The sequence below is a fragment of the Solanum dulcamara genome, chromosome 5, assembly GCF_947179165.1.
Source record: "Solanum dulcamara chromosome 5, daSolDulc1.2, whole genome shotgun sequence".
NCBI classification, from domain to species: domain Eukaryota; kingdom Viridiplantae; phylum Streptophyta; class Magnoliopsida; order Solanales; family Solanaceae; genus Solanum; species Solanum dulcamara.
This window is the reverse complement of record NC_077241.1, coordinates 42,822,575-42,839,800: the sequence shown is the minus strand read 5'-3', so window position 1 is coordinate 42,839,800 and position 17,226 is coordinate 42,822,575. Positions and strand designations below refer to the sequence as shown.

Below are 17,226 nucleotides of genomic sequence, written 5' to 3'. Positions count from 1 at the left end.
TTTAATGGTTAAAATGAGATTAAGAAAAAATAATAATTATTTCCTACTTATTTATTAGTTAAAGTGATTTTAAAAGAAAAGAAATAAGAATATGATTCTTTAAAAGCAATATTTTTATTAGGAATAGAATATGTTTAAAAAGTAAAAAAAATACTAATATATTTAGAGTAGGAAATGACATTTTGGTTCCATTAAGTAACAATAGGGGCATTTTTGGACCAAACTATTGACAACAGGGGCATTTTTGGACCAAACTATAAAATGAGGGCATTTATGTTCAATTTCACATAATTTAAGGGCATTTTTGACCTTTTTCCGTTTTAAAAAAATAGATTATCTCTTCCTAGTAATTGGCTCTGAGAAAACAATACGTCCTACTCATCATATCTGAAGAAGGATAAAGTCTCCATTCTGGTTTTAACAGTGTGTGATTCGACTTGTGTGTATTTTTTATTTGCTTATAGTTGTATGTTTTATTTGTTTTAACGCTACTGTCAGGTGGCTTTCCCTGCATCTTTATTTGGTTTGAACACTAATGAGGCTTGAAACATTACCTTCTTTTTGCAGGTTATCTTGCTCGTAATATATTTGCTGCATTGCGGGAAGCATCGGCTGCGATCATAATCCAAAAATACGTGCGCCAGTGGATCATGAGGAATGCTTATCTGCAACTATATGCTTCTGCACTGCTGATACAGTCTTGCACTCGTGGTTTTGTTGCTCGACAGAAGTTCTTACATAGGAAGGAGAATAAGGCTGCTACTATCATTCAGGTGAGTATATGGCTTTGCCACCTGTTACATCTTATACATTCATAAATTTGTTCTTTTACATTCAAGCAAGAACTATTTATATGGGATGACAGTTATGTGGTCCCCCCACCAAAAGAAAAGGAAAAAAAACGTAAAATAGAAATTGTTCTAAGATAATGTTTGATATTCTTTCTGCCACTGCATAGGCACATTGGAGAATGTGTAAGTTCCGCTCTGCTTTTCGTCATCGTCAATCCAATATTATTGCAATTCAATGTCTTTGGAGGCGAAAAATGGCAACAAGAGAGTTCCGAAGGCTCAAACAGGTGAGAAGGGTGGTACTTCTGTTTTAAATATTTAGATTCGTGTTTACTGACAAATCTCTGCTAGAAATTTCTCCATTTGATGGTGATGTCCTCATTGTTATGACGGACAAAATTGTGATAAAAGTGGCTAGGAAGCATGCAAAATGTAGTAGCTGGATGGTCGATGTTTTCATGGAATTAATTATTGTTCTAACTGATTGTGTGCTGCTTTTAGTCAAAAGAAGCTTATGATTGCATCTGCTGAGAATGCAATGCTGTAATACGAAGACTTGACAACATTGGCCTGCCACTATTGGTGACCGTCAATTAGTCTGTCTGCTTTTATTCAAAAGAAGCTTATTATTGCATCTGCTGAAAATGCAATGCTGTAATACGAAGACTTGAGAACGATTAGCCTTCCGCTTTTAGTGATCATGCCAATTAGTCTGAAATTATGTCCAGAGTAATTTTGCCCAACTTTCTGCTTGTATAAGGTATAAAAAAAGCCAGAATATGTCTAGCCATAACCTTCTAGGACACAACTTTTGAGTGCTTTAGATGTTAGTTACAAAGTTCTGAGAGTAAGGTAAGTGATAAACAGTTGACTTTAGCAGCCAAGTGAGAAATGCTATCATCTGTTGCCTTTTATGTACGAGTAAGGTCATAAGACTGTTCACATTTAAAAGGACTACCATATCAGGGTTGTTGTTTTATTTTGTCAGATTATCTTTATTTTGTCGCATAAGTTTCTGTTTATAACATAAAATACATCTATGCTAAATCTATGCTCCCCATGAAAACACATGTACACTTTTGCGACTTCAAGATGTTGATACTCTTTCTTTTATTGATTTTGCTTGAGATTCTGTATGTTTCTCTTGCCCCATCAAAAAAGAGACACAAGAACTAATGTTACAGAGAGATGCAAGCAAATTCCTTTTATATGCTTTAGTTGGATATTGCCACTATAGGATCTTTTCAATATTGATTCCATACCGTGGGTTTGCTATTCCTTACAAATATTAAGAAAATTGATGTTCCAAGTTTCTGTGGATGAAATTCTATTCCCCCAAGTTTCCTGCGGTTCAGCTGTTATTTTAACTGAAGAGTTTCACACTTTATTTTTCCCCCTTGTACAGGAAGCTAATGAAGCTGGTGCTCTCCGTTTAGCAAAAACCAAGCTTGAAAGGCAGTTGGAGGATCTTACTTGGAGGTTGCAATTAGAAAAAAAATTACGGGTACTGGTCCAATGGTTAACTTATATGTAAATGCTTTATTGGTTCAGTAGTGATTTTTTCTCAAATTCACCATAGTTTACTCGCTAATTGAACGAAATATTGTTTGAACATTGTGATGCAGCTATCAAATGAGGAGGCTAAATTAGTGGAAATTTCAAAACTCCACAAGACTGTAGAATCTTTAATCCTCGAGTTAGATGCAGCGAAGCTGGCTGCAGTAAATGAGGTCAATAAGAATGCCGTGCTCCAGAGACAACTGGAACTATACATGAAGGAAAAGGCTGCTTTGGAAAGAGAAATTTTTTCAGTGACCGAGTTGAGAAATGAAAATACATTTCTGAAGGTCATATCACTCTGATTTTCTCTATCTGTTTGCATTCAACGCATTCAACACTGATTACACTATTTTTGAATATGATGATTGATTCCCTTGTGTAAATTTAGTTCTAGATGTTGCGAACATCTTTTAAGCATCTCTCTTTCTTGAACTTCATAATGCATCTTGACCTAGTAGTCCCACACTCCCACTCTCTAGAATGGGAAGGCTTTTGTTATACTTATGGATCTTGATTAGCCAGAAAGCTCAGTTTCTCGGACTCTTCAATTTCGGTGCTGCACTCGTGTCAACACAACATGAGTGTGGGTGTGGGATCCGTAGGTCAACCAATTTTGGGTACTTTGACCACAATTAGCAGAGAAATTCCGGACAGATTCAGCAAAATAAAAGCTAAGGTTAAATCGAAGGAAATTGAATACTTGTCATGTTTCTCCTTTTCCTTTTATCTTCTTCCAAGATTCTCCTCTTATCAATGTTTTCTCCTCAAGTTCTCTACATGTCATGTTTCTCCCCACTATCTTTTTTCGTTTTATTATTGTTGTAATTTCCTTGAGCTGAGCGTCTTTCGGAAACAACCTCTCTACCTCGGTGAGGTAGTTGTAAGGACTGCGTACACTCTACCTTCCCCAGACCTTACTTTGTGGGATTTCACTTGATATGTTGTTGTTGTTAACTCTATTTTTAGATATTTGAATTATTTTTAGCCGAATCCCTGCACCCGTATCCATATTTGGATTCGTATCTCTGAATCTTAAAATTTAAATCATAAAGGATCCAACTTCTAGATCCGCACCCGTATTGGACACCCCTACCTGCATTCATGCAACTTAGCCAGAAAGTGTATGGGTGTAGTACTATATAGAAGCAACAACTACACCTCAATCTCAAGCCATTTGTGGTCGGCTGTACAAATCCTCATGATCCTTCTTGTTCCACGTAGACGTATCTTAATTCAATATTTAAATATTTAGACTCTGTGCTAGAAGTTCTCAACATACTTTACTAGCATACAATCCCTGAGGAATTTCGGCCTTGAGGTAAGAGCGCATCTTATGATGTGTGGATTAGGTGCATATCACGGGTTCAAATTCTCCCGCAGTGATAACCCTTGTATCTAGGTGGAGAAGGGTAGAGGGGTGGGACAACTATCCACTGACTTCCGAATCGTGTGTCACTGGCCCTTGGGGTTTCTTCTGTTATAAAGGAAAATCACATACTAACATGACTGAACCCTAAATCTCAACTAGGTTTTCATCAATGTGTCTTTTTAATTCATTGTGCTAAATTTTTCTATAAGTCTGCATAGATTTTAAGAGATTATAAGCTTAGAACTATATGATGTACAATTTATCCAGTGATGGTAAGAGTATTGATTTGCTAACATGTTGCTTCTAAGAGCTTTGTAAGGTTTCAAAATTTTTAAGTGTCAACGAAGGACTTATACTTGCCTTTCTTCTTGCTCCTAGCTAGGGTTTTGGTCTAATGGTAAGAGTGCAATGCATGATGTGTGGATTAGGCGCATGCCATAGGTTCGAACCTTGCAGTAGACAAAAGCGTAGCATTTAAGTGGAGAATGGTAGAGCAACGGGCTGATTATCCAGCAAGTTTTAAACCATGTGACACTGGCTTTGAGGATTTTTTGGTTATCAAGAAAAAATATTTGCCTTTCTTCCTTCTTTACATTTATTTTCCCTGGGGCAGAGGTATCTGGATTTTGGTGGGTGGATGTTTTTAGGGTTTCTATAACCATGAGTATTTTTTCTTTAATTACTGCTAGATCAGATAATCATATGTTTCCTGATTAGCTGACATTTGGCATTATTTATACATTACCCTCCCAGACCCCTCTTGTGGGATTACACTGAGATGTTGTTGTTGACTGATTAAATAACTTGACAAAATACTGCTTCTAGACTACTTGCTTATTTTGTATACTATGACTTTAAAGGTTGACAGTCTTGCTAATTGCTTTTGCTTTAGAGCAGAAAGGATGCTCTCTAACAATTTTAAGCTTATAAAAAGGCCCTAAGAATTGACACTGATACTTTTTGTTGGTGTCTTTGCAGAGTTCTTTGAGAGCCTTGGAGGAGAAGAACTCCGCATTGGAGCATGAGCTGCTAAAGGGTAAAGAAGAGTCTACTGGCACAATTGCCAAGTTGAGAGCAGTTGAAGAAACATGTTTGCAACTCCAACAGAATTTAAAAAGGTAATTTTAGATATATCAAAGAGGAGTTGTTTGGGCAATCTCATCACATAGTTTGTCTTCTACTTCTTTTTAGTGGTAAAACTTATACATATTTTAGGAAAACTAGTTAGAAATGTAGACGTTCTGTCTCTATTTACATACATTTCTTGTGGTTCTACCATATACTTTTTTGTAACTGGTTGATTTCCAGTTGTTTTAAAACTCATGTATCATTTCTATATTAGTATGGAGGAGAAGCTCTCAAATTCAGAGGATGAAAATCATATTCTCCGACAGAAAGCATTGAGTGCAACTCCGAGAAGCAATCGTGCAGGTTTTGCCAAGTCTTTTAGTGATGTAAGCTGTAATTTCTTAACTTGCAATGTATAACCCATGGTGGAGAATTCTTCCTCGCGTGCTGTACCTCTAGATCTAATAAGCTTTTGTCCCCTTTGTGCAGAAATTCTCTGGTGCACTCGCTCTGCCCTCTGCTGATCGTAAACCTTCATTTGTATGCATCCTTTTTTTCTGTGTCAGCTTAAGTACATAGTTCTATTTTTCTATTTCTTGATCTCTAACGGTCGTATTTTGTTTGTTTAGGAATCTCCCACCCCAACAAAAATGATACCACCTCTTGCTCAAGGATTTTCTGATTCACGTAGAGCTAAGTTGACCAGTGAAAGGCAGCAGGTTGCTTTTCATTTCCAACTAGTGATGATTGATATTCTTATGTGCCATGATTTCTTGTTTTTCACCGTTGGGGAGGGTGGGTGCAAAGTGTCAGAAAACAGGGAACATGAGTGATGAAGGATACTAAGGATTCGGGTAGTAGACTAGGATTATAGAGGATGAAATCTCATTTACTTTCCTTCAAGTTGTAAACAACGCAAATAAAAGAATGAATTTCCCTTGTGAGGGAAAAGTGACGAGTCCCCTTGCTTTACTTACCATCTGCCCGCAACTGTAATTTTGGTGGATAACTAGTACAAAGTTTTAAGTAATGGTGGTTCTACTGTATGCTGCTTTAAAATGAAGTCTCTTTTGCAGGAGAACTGTGAAATTCTTTCAAGGTGTATCAAGGAGAATTTGGGATTTAAAGATGGAAAGCCAGTTGCTGCTTGTGTCATCTACAGATGCCTTATTCATTGGCATGCCTTTGAGTCAGAGAGGACTGCTATTTTTGACTTTATCATTGCCGAGATCAATGAAGTTTTGAAGGTAATCTATTTAATGTCCTTGGTTGTAAGGGATGTCTGAATTTTAAATTCTACTTGGTCTTTGTCGAACTCCTTGATGCTTTCATTATGTAGTTTTTAGCCAGGTTTCGTGTAAGTGCATTTTCCAGGTTATAGAAGATACAAGATTACATTTATATATTATTTGTTTGTTTTTGCTCTTGTAATTACCATCTTATGTGTAAATTCCTAGACCAACTTGTATTTCTGTGACATTATCTTTGATTTGTCCAAGTTTTATAAGCCATGATGCAATCTTGAGCAATTGAGAGCTAAAATAATCAGTGAATTGACATTTTTGTCAGATTTGACTTCTGTGAGGTTAAGCAACACATGTGGAACTTTTTGAAGGCCTACCAAGAAGTTGGAGACTTGGAGTTGCGTCGGACCCAGTCCTACATCCATTGTGTTGCTGACCTAAATCAAACAAATGTGTTCCTTTAACATCGTGAGCTTTTAGAAAGAGGTGGTTCATATACTTTAAAGGTCCTGCATTAGGCTCTTAGCTGTTACCGACAAAATATTTCATATGCTTGGACCTTGAACAAAAAATGGGCCCCACAAATAAATGTGTTTCATCTCTTAATATTTTAAAGTTTTAGAAAAAGTGGCCTGCATAATCTTTTTTGATATGGTAAACCCACCCCTGTACTCCACGCATGAGCCCAACAATTGCTCTTTCCCTGCTTTGCTACCTGTGTGACTCAAACTGTTATCTTTAGAGATGTAAGTCTTTACCGCAAGGCTATACCTCCCTTTTCAGAGGAGGTTAGTCGGTTACACAATTCAGTACAAACTTTTCAGAACTTTTTGCACATGTGGCCTATGATTACTTGCTTACCATGATATGCAACTGGCTTGGTAACCTAGTTTTAAACCACCTTGCTAATTATTGAACCAAATTTGCTCTTTGGGTACCTCTTACCATAATATGTAGCTAAACATCCATGTGGCTCCCTAACCTAGTGTGTAATCACCTTGTTAGCTATTGCACTAAATGTGCTCATTGAACAAACGAAAGTTCTATTCTAAATGAGGGCATAGTTTTTTCCTTTTGTAAATATTGCAATTCTCAGAAAGATGGTAACTATCTGGTAGTTTTAGACTTGCTAGTGTCTTAAGTATCATTCATCTTTAACCAGGTTTTCTTCTTTCTATTTTCTTGGGGTGTCAGGTTGGAGATGAGGATGTCATTTTGCCATATTGGTTATCTAATGCATCTGCACTTCTCTGTCTTCTGCAAAGAAATTTGAGGGCGAATGGCTTCTTCAGTACATCTTCTCAACGTTCTGGAGGTGGTTCTGCACTAAATGGGAGGGTCGCACAAGTAAGTTGTGTAGCTATAGAGGTCATAAAATAAAAATCTTGATAATTGTAATAGTATAGCCATGTTCCATTGTTATTACTAATAAACAATAATATTTGATCATGATAGTAGTTGGAAATCTTTTGATAAAGTAGTCGGTGGAATTTATCATACACCCCTCTATTTTTAACTATTATGTTTTATATTGTTTCTTTATAACTTTCATTTAAAGAACATTATGAAATTGTGTCCAAGTACTCATACAAATTGGAGCCGCAGGGATTAGCCTAGCTGCAAAGATTGAGGGGTTGTGTCTTTGCTCATAAGTTCGAGCCTTGTGCCGAGCGAACTAACTCCAGTATTTAAGTGGAGAAGAGTAGAAGGGAGAGCACATCATCCTCGAGTTTCGAAGGCTGATTGGCCCCAAGGGTTGGCTTCAGATGGATTTGTCGGTCAAAAAAATTTGGATGAGTTGACAATATTGTAAGCCATGCAGCAGTTGGAGTATTCTTTTTGGATAACCGAGAAATACTCGAGTGTCAGTGGTGCACGATTTGGAACTCGGTGGATAATGGGCCCGCCACTTTACCCTCATCCACTTAACATACCAAGCTTTTTTCTGTGGTGGGGTTCGAACCCGTGACATGCATCTAAAGCACACATCACATGATGCACTCTTACCACTAGAGCAAAGCCCTGGGGCCGTGGTTGGAGTACCTTTTCATTAGACTGGTGTTATTCCAGCCTGTATAGATCTCATCAGTTTCATGTCTTCTTGCCCAGAACTCTATGCTAGAACTTCTTTGATGGCATTTTCTTGTTCTCTGGTCGAGAAAGCTATATCGATGTAGCCAACCAATCATGTTTTTGTTGTCTATGGCCTCAGTGTCTGATTTCTGTTCCTCTTTAACAAGTCTTCCTTTAAGTCCACCTTGATATACTCATTCTTTTCCCCTTTACTTTTGGGGGTCCCTGAAGAAGGGAGAAGGTTACTGTGCATTCATTTGAAATATTTCTATATGTTGATACTGGGGTTATTACGGTTGATGTAATTACATCTTATAGTTAGGGGGTGCCAGAAAAGTTTTAAACAGACCGAACTGAGTTACAAGCCAAGTATATGTACATATACTCTATAGTGTGTGCATGGTGTATATATTTGTCAGTCAGTAGCTTGTCCTTTATCCTTATCAAACCTGGATTGTTGTAGCCTCTTTTGCATTTATCATCATTTAAATTACTGGATAATGATAGAAGACTTAAACAGGTTTTTGTATTTTCACCTTCTTCAGAGTTTAAAGTCTCCCTTGAAATTTATTGGATTGGAGGATGGAATGTCGCATATGGAAGCAAGATATCCAGCTTTACTGTTTAAACAACAACTTACTGCATGCGTAGAGAAGATATTTGGTCTGATTCGTGATAATTTGAAAAAGGAAATATCCCCATTGCTGGGTCTGTGCATTCAGGTGTGCTCCTCCTGCTTCTAAATAGTTTTCTATGCGTGTGCATGTCATCACATTCAGCTGTTAAACACTGTCTTTCAGTACTTAATGCCTTTAATAAAACTGATTACCCAAGTCAACATTGCTTTCTTGTTGAAATCTACTGATTCTGCAATCACTTGTTAGTTAGGTCGTGAGAAGACCTACCTACTGCTTTCCTTGTTTTTTTGGGTTTAATTAAGAGGTAAAAGTAGCGATAATGAGTGAGATACTCTTGTATTGGAGCTAACCTTTAGCCTTTTGTAACTATGCATCTTCTTGATGCCTTATTAATGAATAATGATATTAACTTACTTAAAAAGAATAATAGGAATATAGTACAATTAAGTAAACAATAACGTATATAAATAGGAAGTAGTTGAAGTGAAAGGTTAGACTAGTGTTTTAAAAGGCAAGTGTGCGAGGCGAGGCGTTTTAGGCATCACGGGGCGAGGCGTAAGCCCCGAGACACGGAGCGTAAATCCCATGGATCTACGGGGCGTATATCTCATGTATCATTAATTTTATAACTTTATTACTAAGAAAATGAGTAAAAGTAGAACTTTCAATAATTCGGCAAATAAATTTAAATAATGATCAATGAATGTGAGGAACACTTTTATTGCCACATCAACATTTTGTGTTTAATCGGTACACATTTTGAATAATTTAGGTGTTGAATAGTTACAAGTCCTAGTTGAGGTGTCTAAGTGAAATATGCAGACAACTTTGAGTGGCTGTCGATGACTTAAACCATTATTGTTTATATATTTCAAAGAAGGAGAAGGATAAAAAAGTGTAAGAGTAATGATAAAAAATGGATAAAGTTGTCTTAGGAACATAGTGCTATGAATGTACGCTTTCAATTTGCGCCTCTGAGCGTTTTTGGTACGTTTTCCCCGTGACTTGCCCCGAAAACGCCTTGGAAAACTCTGGGTTAGACACAAAAGTTGGTGTTCCATTTTGTATATCACACTTCCCTTTTTGGTCTATTTCAGAAAGAATACATCTTTATATAAGTGAAAACTTTTTGACTTTAAACTTTTTGTTTATCCTTAATGACATACTCTTAAACACAAAAATGTCATGTCGCGATCAAGATACAAGTTCTAATGGTACTTGTGGTATGTGACAAAGGTTTTTTCATTTTTTTCTTAAACTTAAATATTGTCATAAATGAAATGTGAGTAAATGGACTTGTACGATGAAATTGATTTAGGTTGCTTGGTGTTATTGACTAAGTTAACATCTCATTTTAGTGGGAAAAAGATAAATATTTTTAGGACGTGGTGCAAAGGGAGTGGGTAAATGCGGGTGAAGGGAGATTGAGTCCTTTAACAAATTAGGTTATTTTTTTTTATTTATCCCTTTTGGAATGTTATTTAGATTGAAGATACTACAAAGGAATGAGTAGACCTAAAATAATATGTAGAGATATTGTCTCAAAAACTAAAGGCTTAATACATTGACAATCCCTTAAACTTGTTAGTGAATTTCATTTAGACACTCGAAGTACGGTTTGTTCCATTTGAGCACTTGAACACAAGATAAAGTGTTCCTATTTGATACTTCTGATTCAAATTTTGGAAAAACTTTGTAATTATTGTGAATCTTTCTCAAAAAATTTTGGAAAAACTTTTGCGCGTGTTCCCAATCGTTTATTAGGTAGTTAAGTCGACCACAAAATATGTCATCCTCTTTAATTATACATATTAGGCTGAATTGGAACATGCTTAAGATTTTACAACTTATTGAGGCTAATACATTTATTTAAATGAGGTCACATATTCTAAGTGGTTAACTTAGCTACGTAACATGCACTTGAGAATATGCGCAGAAGTGTTTCCTAAATTTGAATTGAAAGTCTTTATTATGTGGTCAGATGCTCAATGTCAAGTTTAGTTCCGTGCGTTTAAATGAAATTTACTAGCAAATTAAGGGTTTGTCGATGTATTAAGCCAAAATTGAATCTCCTGGGATGGCACATTCGATTAAGAGCATGAGACAATAAAAACAAAGGGTCCATATAGGTGATACCAGCTACGTCTTGTTACATTGCATGTTGCTTCATGCCTTTGGTGGTTTGTTGAGGGTTAAGGGGTGATGTCGAATTCAATCAATAATGTGTTGCATAGCTAGACCGCTAGAAGGAAGAGAAGACGCAGGGCATGAGACTATACTCCACTAGCCATCTCATGGGTATTATGAAATGAGAGAAATATAAGAGCTTTTAAGGGATTAAAAAAGTGATTTTGTACATTTGAAGAATAACCTCTTAATTTTAGTTAGTCTTTGGTGCGCCTGTTCAAATCCTATCCGTGTTGGAGATTAGGTGACATTTGTATAGCACCATATTATTGTGTAGGTTCTTTACTTTTTGCTATGCCGTTTGTATATGAGAGCATTTTTCCCACACTAATAAAATTATTTACCCTATAAAAAAGGGTAATACCTTTATACCAACTAGTTGAGATTAAGGTCGTTTGGTAGGGTGTGTAAGAGTAGTGTTGAGTATGGTGTACTGGTAATGCTTGTATTAGTTAAGCTTGCGTTAGTTATCTTGAGGTTATTTTTTATGTAGTGTTTTGTTTGGTGTATTAAAACTAACATACATTGCATAATTTCTAAAAAAAATATTTGTTTACAAAAATACCCTCCACAAATATAGTGGAAAAGATGTGAAAAAGGTTTTGAGGGGCAATATCGTCTTTTATCGTGCTAATGCTTGCATTGAAATTCTTTGCATTACTAATACCATGGATTTTCATGTATTAGTGATACATACCTCAATACACAATAGAGTGTGTAACTGATGCAAGCATCAGTTATACATATGTTGAAAAAGTGTACCAAACAAGGTACTAGTAATACACAAAGCTAATGCATGCATTGTTTTTCCTAATACACTCTACCAAATGATCACTTATATTATCTTTGATGTTTATCAACAATGTCTTTGGTTTATCTAGATCCTTGTATATTAATATATGGATAAGTATGAAATTTAAAGAACATCTAGTTATTAATAAGCCCTAATATGTTTTCAAAAGACATACTCCTGCGGTCCCATTTTATGTATCCGTGTTTGATTGAGCACAAAATGTAAGAACTTAAAAAAGATTTTGACTTGTAAGTCAAATATATGCAAAGTACCAAAATTATCCTTTTACATGTGCAAGTGAAGTTTCACATTTTCTTTTTTTAATTTAAATGAGTGGTGGTGAGGGTCCCCTACAAGTGATGGCATTAGGTAGTAAAACGGGAATGGTGGAATTAAGCAGTTCCCAAAGAGAGAAGGTATCTTTATTTTTGGGATAAACTAAGAAGAGAAGCGTCACATAAATTGGGACAAGGACTATATATCTTATTAATATGTAAATGGACCTAGAAAATCCGAAGTTGATATAGAGTGTCATATTGAGCCCGTTTGGATGGACTTAAAAAAGTAACTTTTATGTATGAAGTGCTTTTAGAACTTTGAATTGCTGAAAGTTATTTTTATAAATAAGCAGTTGAGTGTTTGGATAAAAGTGCTTAAATGAGGAAAATGATGTGAATTTTAGGGTTAAAAGAATAAAAAGGGTAGTTTGGGAATTTAGTTAAAATATAAGGGATATAAAAGTAATTTTCATGGTCAAAGAAAATGACTTTAAACACTTGGAAAAAAAAGTTAGGAATCCTAACTTTTCATTTTTGACGGACTTTAAGAACTTTAAGGCTTAAAGTTAGCATTAGGCAAACACGTTCAAAAGCTAAAAAGGGGCTTTAAGTTGGTCTTGACCAACTTAAAGCCCATCCAAACGGGCTCATTCTCAATCCCAACAAACTTGTTTGGGGTTAAGATGATTTTCACTGATACTTGAATGGTATATGGGTAACTCTGTTGGATTTATAAATAAGCATTTGCTACTAAATTAGGACATTTCTAAATGTTGATGGTTTCATGTTCTTCCTGTAGTTAAGCATGATATTTGCATCACCTAATAGGCTTCCTTTTTCTCCGAGACTGCAATCTTATTTTTTAATATTTGTGGTCATGTGTGAAGGCACCAAAAATCCAGCGGGTGCATGGAGGCAAATCAACTAGATCACCTGGTGGTATTCCTCAGCAAGCACCAAGCAGTCAGTGGGATAGCATCATCAAATTCCTGGATTCTTTCTTGAGTCGCTTACGTGGAAATCATGTATGCATATCATTCTCATTGTCTTAGCTGTATCTTTTTGTTCCTCTTCATTTGAGGTTGCTATATTGCATTGACGAAGAATTTCTTTGATGTAATTTTCATATCAGAGTTTGTAGTTGCATTTTAACGTTGCAAACTTCTTTCTAATCTTATTTCATTAGCGATATATAATGTTGACTAATGGTAATTAGCGATATATAATGTTGACTAATGGTGGTACTTGTTGGTGGTGATTAGTGGATGTAATAAGGTTTGGTGGTGACCATTGCAAATGATAGTTCATGATGACGACGATTGATTTTGATGATTGGCGATAGTGATGGTTGTGGTTGGGCTGAGAGTGCTGGTTGTGGATGGTAGGTGGTGGTGGTAGTTGTGGCTGAAATGGTGGTTGTGGGTGAACGTAGATGGAGTAGCGGTGCACTGTTTTTTTTTTTTTAGAAATTCTTAAATAAACATCTTAATGATATTTAAGTGAATGGAAGAATATTAGGAAAGTGAATGCTTCCAATTACAATAAATAGACATCAAAATATTATCTTCCAATTACAATATTTGTTGATAAGTTTCTTTGTATAAGCGAATGGAAGAAACAAATCTTGAGATTTAGGTAAAATATTTTGATTGCTTAATTACTAAGCTCTACTTATTTTAATTTAAGATTAGAACAATTCAAAGCAGCAGAAAAGAATCTAGTTGCAGAAAAGAAGAAACTAGTTTTCAATGAAAGTCAAACTTGAAGTGGTGGAAAATGACTTTGGATATATGTGGAATAACTTGCAGTTTTTTATGAAAGTTGGTGCATCCACAGGCTTCCAGTTTTTGTAGATGATTGGGTTCTTCCATAGGAAACCACAATTTTGTGTAGCTTCTCTACTTGTTTTATACGAGTAGTATACGAGACATTGTCCGACAACAATAAAAATGTTGTTTATCCCAAAATTTTTAATCTGCTCCAAATGTAAATGATGAGATTTCAGAGTCTAAAAATCTGTTAACTCAGCAATGAGGAAATTCATAAGTTTCTTTTTGTTTTTTTTTCTCCTGGATATCATAGACCCTACTCGTAAACTTCTACCCAAGAGGCGATTTCCACTGTGGTGCTTCCTTGGTGTTGGAGGAGGAGGGTCTTTTTCACCTAGCTATTCCTCCCTTCTCATGAGGATATGCATAGGGTTCTCCACAGGGTAACTAGATTATTGTGTAGATAAAGTTGCCTGTTAACTTATCAAATTGAGAGGGTAGATCCTCATATAAAATGCCTTCTACAAATGCCATGTTTCACATGTATCACAGTATCAGATATCTGTGGTTGGGTTATCTGTCTCTAATCTTTATCTCAGTGTTTCATGAGGATACATAATGATAACCTTTAGTGATTTATTAGTTTGCATGCGCATATGCCTTATTTCAGCTTGCCTCTGGTCTATATCAGTGCTACCTGAGGATTCCTGATCACCTTAATGATGAATCAGTCACTCCTTTTTAATTTTTCCTAATCTTTTATTTTGTATAGCTGAATAACCTCCAAAATAACCTATGAGAGGTGATATTTTCTTTTGTCGGTATTGCTTAGAAAAAACCCGTATTATGTTTTTTCTGATAACTGAGAAATCTCCAAGAAACTGGGCACACGGTTCAAAAACTCAGTGCCTAAACTGACCACCTCTACCATTCTCCAGTTATATACCAGTCTTTTGGCTGTGGTTGAACAAGTGAGACGTGCCTAACCCAAAGACCTTGAGGCAAGCTTGTATTATGTTTTTGTGACACTTGCACATACATAATTGATAATACTCTGCTAAACATTAGTGTGGTGATAGGAGGATGTCTGCTTTTTCTAGTTTCTTCCTTGTTACTTCAAAACTTTTAATTTTCTTCTCTTGTCGATTTACGGTCCATGAATGTATTGATGAATTCCCAGGTGCCTTCGTTTTTCATCCGCAAGCTGACTACCCAGGTTTTCTCCTTCATCAATATATCGCTTTTTAACAGGTATCATGATCTTACAAGTGTCTTTTTCTTAATCCTTGTCCTTTTCCTTTTGTGAAAATAAAGCTTATGATTGTCTTTGGTCTTAAAAATCTGCAAGTCTTTTACTGCGACGAGAGTGTTGCACATTTTCAAATGGAGAATATGTGAAGTCCGGTTTGGCAGAACTAGAAAAATGGATTGTCAATGCAAAAGAGGAGGTATTAAGAAAGACAGATTTTTCTCCTGTGCATTCTCCGATGTAGATGTTGAACTGAAAGAATTACATGGGTGCTGAATGTAGTTTGCAGGTACATCTTGGCATGAACTGAACTATATCAGACAAGCTGTTGGATTTCTGGTAGAAACCATATCCTTGCTAATAGCTCTTTGATGTCTGAAAGTTTTACTGTGAGCTATAAGTTTTATTCGCTGTGACTATCTAGGTAATACATCAAAAGAGGAAGAAATCATTGGAAGAGATAAGACAGGACCTTTGCCCGGTAAGAAATAATACCCCAAAATGTCATTGAGATTCAATCTTCTTTGCAGACTGAAAATCCTTATACGTTATCTTGGACAGGCATTGACAACCAGGCAAATTTATCGAATTAGTACCATGTATTGGGATGACAAGTATGGAACTCAAAGCGTGTCAAATGAAGTAAGTGTTTTGCTGCATTTCTTCCAAGTCTGTTTTCTCGGTATGTTTTTGTTCATAGGCGTATGACTATATATAATCTGTAGGTTGTTGCACAGATGAGGGAGATTTTAAACAAGGATTCTCAGAATCTAACATCAAACTCATTTTTGTTGGATGATGATCTTAGGTAAAAGCTTGCTATACTTTTATTCCAGTATTTCTTCCATTTGAGATTTGCCAAATCCTAAAATATCTAGTTAATTGTTGTCAAAAATAAATACTAGATTGTCATACTGTTCAGTGCTGATGGTATTCTTGAGATATAGCAATATTTTAATCCTTAGAAATAATTTCTTTTCTATGCAGCAGCTTGTCCTGGTTTTTTAAATGCTTGAAAGCATTTAGTTTAGCATACCAAATATTTAAGCATAGCATAATAACCAGATTGCAGGTCATATCAATTTTGCAAATTCCATTCTGTTGACATTAATCAAGCATTTTGCTTATTTAATGAATCCATAAGGTGCAATCTTCATATCAGTTGCTTGGTGTATGTAGAATTCATTTCATCATTTTCCGGTTGCCTTCGTTAATTATTTCTTGGTGCTTACTGTTGCCTATTTTTTTAAAAAATATTTGTTGCTGCTCGCAGTATTCCGTTCTTAACAGAAGACATATATATGGCACTTCCGGAGTTAGATCCTTCACTTATGGAGCTGCCAAAGTTCCTATCTGAATATCCATCAGCGTTGCTTATGATACAGCACACAAAGTAAACATTTTTTGTGCATGTTTGGAATATTCTTGTCTTGTACAACTCCAGTGTCCAATCGGGATGTGCAACATCTACCAATTCTTGCCTGGGGAAAGCTGCATCTCAAGTTGGGAACTGATTCATGGAGACGCTAGACAAGTTTGTCTCCCCCCAAAAAAATCCCTTTAATTTGTTTACACGGCAGTCTAAATCTAGAGTAGAATCTGTACAGCACTAGGCGTAGTTTACTGGAAAGGCTTCCTTATTTTTTCGGAATGCCTCCTCTTTCATGTTGGTTACTTCTTTGTTGTATGCTTCCTGTCTTAGAAGTTTTCAAGGCACTTGCCCTGCTAGAAATGTAGTCCTATCTCCTTTACCTCATTTCAACCATCTCTATTCCATGTACTAATTGTAGGCTTGTATTTGTTGATGTACATTTACTGTAATTACCCTGTTTTTTTTTGGGGGGGAAACTTATAAAAGATCATTCTTGTTGTAACAAATGCTACTACTGTTCAAGTCCATCTTTTCCAATCCGATAAGTGTAAATACCGAACTGAATTTGCATAGTTCGGCAAGAAATTTTAAAGCAAGTTGTTTGCTGGTATCTCTTAAAAGGAAGGCAATATTGTTGTTTCAAACCCATTTTCCTCCTTTCTTTTATCAGGTTCGACAGCCATCCAAACTTCTTTCTATCCAATTTTTCTGAAAGTTCGAGTGTTAACAAATTTCAAGATTAATGATTTTAGCTTGATGTTTGATCTGTGGTTCGTTTTTCTATTGTCATGCATTTATTTCTTGGAACGTAATATGGTAGCCAAAAATTGCTATC

General features: G+C 35.9%; 1 protein-coding gene across 3 annotated transcripts in view; it reads left to right on the top strand.

The window, feature by feature from the left end:
* LOC129889165 (myosin-15) overlaps nucleotides 1–16,840 on the top strand; it is a 56,252-nt gene extending 39,412 nt beyond the window's left edge. For all 3 annotated transcript variants that reach the window (XM_055964360.1, XM_055964358.1, XM_055964361.1), the window contains 19 exons: nucleotides 568–773; nucleotides 959–1,078; nucleotides 2,197–2,295; nucleotides 2,417–2,638; nucleotides 4,699–4,838; nucleotides 5,063–5,174; nucleotides 5,278–5,328; nucleotides 5,418–5,507; nucleotides 5,865–6,035; nucleotides 7,227–7,379; nucleotides 8,651–8,827; nucleotides 12,889–13,026; nucleotides 14,951–15,021; nucleotides 15,119–15,218; nucleotides 15,302–15,358; nucleotides 15,444–15,500; nucleotides 15,581–15,661; nucleotides 15,745–15,827; nucleotides 16,293–16,840. In XM_055964360.1, coding sequence (XP_055820335.1) covers nucleotides 568–773; nucleotides 959–1,078; nucleotides 2,197–2,295; nucleotides 2,417–2,638; nucleotides 4,699–4,838; nucleotides 5,063–5,174; nucleotides 5,278–5,328; nucleotides 5,418–5,507; nucleotides 5,865–6,035; nucleotides 7,227–7,379; nucleotides 8,651–8,827; nucleotides 12,889–13,026; nucleotides 14,951–15,021; nucleotides 15,119–15,218; nucleotides 15,302–15,358; nucleotides 15,444–15,500; nucleotides 15,581–15,661; nucleotides 15,745–15,827; nucleotides 16,293–16,416 — 2,252 coding nt within the window. In that variant the 3' untranslated portion in view covers nucleotides 16,417–16,840. The remainder of the gene's footprint in view (nucleotides 1–567; nucleotides 774–958; nucleotides 1,079–2,196; nucleotides 2,296–2,416; nucleotides 2,639–4,698; nucleotides 4,839–5,062; nucleotides 5,175–5,277; nucleotides 5,329–5,417; nucleotides 5,508–5,864; nucleotides 6,036–7,226; nucleotides 7,380–8,650; nucleotides 8,828–12,888; nucleotides 13,027–14,950; nucleotides 15,022–15,118; nucleotides 15,219–15,301; nucleotides 15,359–15,443; nucleotides 15,501–15,580; nucleotides 15,662–15,744; nucleotides 15,828–16,292) is intronic.
* The last annotated feature ends 386 nt before the right edge of the window (nucleotides 16,841–17,226 follow it).